Raw genomic sequence first — 2,606 nt, forward strand, 5'->3', positions numbered from 1 at the left:
TAGGCAATTTACAAAACAATAGAAACCCCCTAGTCTAAGAAGAATAATAGACAATAATCACATTTTTGTAATTAAAGGGGATAAATGAATAAAAATGAGGCAACACTTTATACCTATTTTCCTGGCAGAAAAATATTAGGAAAATAACAAATTTTCACTAGGAAGTGAGGACATGGGAATCCCCATGCATGAATAGTATGACTGTACATCGGGATATCCATTATGGAAAGTGATCTGAAAAACTTTGATTAAGTTAAATATGAGTATGCCTGCAGATCAAAAATTTTTTCTCTAGGAATACATCCTACAAAAATTTCACTCTGGGTTATTTGGAGTGGAGACAAGTGGTAGGCAGTCTGCTATCCATCACTAGGAAAGCACACCGGTAAATTAGGATGCATGGACACCACGGAGCAGTGCTACTCAGTGTGTGATCCACGGACCAGCACCCATCCTTGGACTCTCTGTCTCTAGTCTGTGATGGGGCAACTACTGAAAGTGAGATCGGGTGCTTAAACGATCACAAAATGTTCACAATGCTGAGAACTTTTCGTTGTTTTTTACAAAAGTAAAGGATCACAACAGATTGGAAATTTTATAAAGAAATAAATCCTTTACCAACCATAAATGCTGTGATAGACACTTCCATAAGGAACTCTACAATTTCATTGAGACCATCATAGTAGAGAAGAGCTGCTAAGGAAAGGAAAAGGATAAAAGGAAAAATACAAAGATGAGTGTAAACAAGATCATATAGAATTCTATGGATTTCAAATACAATGATTAGTAATTAAACCAATTAGAATTTCTAATTAAAGTATATGAGCATGCTTGCATGCCCAGTTGCTTCAGTCACATCTATTTGTGACCCATGGACTGTAGCCCACCAGGCTCCTCTGTCCATGGGATTCTCCAGACAATACTGGAGTTGGTTGCTACGCTCTCCTTCAGGGGAGTTGAACCCATGTCTCCTGTGTCTCCTGCATTGCAGGCAGATTCTTTACGCACTGAGCAAGATGGGATGCCCAATTAAAGTATAGGGAGCATAAAAGAAAGAATAATTAGAGTATTTCTTTATGTATATCTCATTTGTTCCTGGATTGATGTACTTATGAAATACCCATCACTCTGCACTTTGAGAACACAGATGCTCTTTGATCCACAACAACATCCCCAAACTAAAAATATCTCAGTCAAATATCAAGGTTCAACCTTTAAATATCTAAGTCAATTATGTCATGGAAATTATTCTCTGACCCTACTGTGAAGTTATATATTGTACTATTTCCAGTTCTAGAATTTAAGAATCACAATAGTCAGCTTTCTCTGCTCTTTCTTTGCAACTTTTCAGCTGATAATCATTACAAGCCATGGGACAAAACAATGGCACTGAAGTAACTGAATTCATTCTCCTGGGATTCACTGGTCAACACAAGTCTTGGCATGTCCTCTTCATAGTATTTCTAGTGATCTATGTGGTCGCCTTGGTGGGTAACATTGGCATGATACTACTCATCAAGACTGACTCTTCCCTTCACACCCCCATGTACTTTTTCCTCCAAAACTTGGCTTTTGTTGATCTCTGTTATGCCACTGCTATCACTCCCAAGATGTTGCATAATTTGATGAGCACTGAAAATTCCATCTCATTCTTCGGATGTATGGTGCAGTTGCTAGTCTATGGCACCTTTGTAACAAGTGATTGCTACATCCTGGGGGCTATGGCAGTGGACCATTATGTGGCCATCTGTAACCCACTTCGCTATGGAACTGTCATGTCCCAGAGAGTCTGCAGTCAACTCTTAACTGCTTCATACTTCATGGGTTTCCTGAATGCTTCTGTCAATGTAGGCTTTACTTTCTCACTGAAGTTTTGCAAATCCAATAAAATTAACCACTTTTTCTGTGATGAACCCCCAATTCTGGCCCTCTCATGCTCCGATATTTACTTCAGCATCATGGTACTAGCAGCCTTTGTGGGGTTTAACTTGACATTCACTATATTGGTCATCATCTTTTCCTACATGTTTATCTTGTCTGCCATCCTGAAGATCTCTTCTGCTGCAGGGAAGAAAAAAGCCTTCTCCACCTGTGCCTCCCACCTGACAGCTGTCACCATTTTCTATGGAACACTCTCTTATATGTATGTGCATCATGGTACCATAGAGTCTCAAGAGCAAGAAAAAATGGCTTCCATTTTTTATGGGATTGTGATTCCCATGTTAAACCCTATCATCTACAGTCTGAGAAACCAAGATGTAAGAGAAGCCCTAAAAGGGATTGGAAAAAAGTGTTCCTAGACTGAACATCAATTACTAACTCAGTATGATTCAACAAGCAAGGAACAATTCTCTCATTTTTCAACAGCAGAAGGTGTTTCAAATATTTGTGAGTTCCAAGTGAAGTGAAAGTCACTTAGTCGTGCTGACTCTTTGCAATCCCATAGACTATACAGTCCATAGAATTCTCCAGGTCAGAATACTGGAGTAGGTAGCCATTTCTTTCTCCAGGGATCTTCCCAACCCAGGGATCTAACCGAGGTCTCCCACATTGCAGGTGGTTTCTTTACCATCTGAGCCCACCAGGGAAGCCCCAAAATACTGGGG

At 39.8% G+C, this 2,606-nt stretch overlaps 1 protein-coding gene across 1 annotated transcript; it reads left to right on the forward strand.

The window, feature by feature from the left end:
• Positions 1 to 1,370: 1,370 nt before the first annotated feature.
• On the forward strand, positions 1,371 to 2,300 carry LOC102287140 (putative olfactory receptor 5AK3). Its single transcript, XM_005894449.1, has one exon. The coding sequence runs from the start codon at positions 1,371 to 1,373 to the stop codon at positions 2,298 to 2,300; it is 930 nt and encodes a 309-aa protein (XP_005894511.1).
• The last annotated feature ends 306 nt before the right edge of the window (positions 2,301 to 2,606 follow it).

Source organism: Bos mutus, chromosome 15, assembly GCF_027580195.1.
Source record: "Bos mutus isolate GX-2022 chromosome 15, NWIPB_WYAK_1.1, whole genome shotgun sequence".
NCBI lineage: Eukaryota > Metazoa > Chordata > Mammalia > Artiodactyla > Bovidae > Bos > Bos mutus.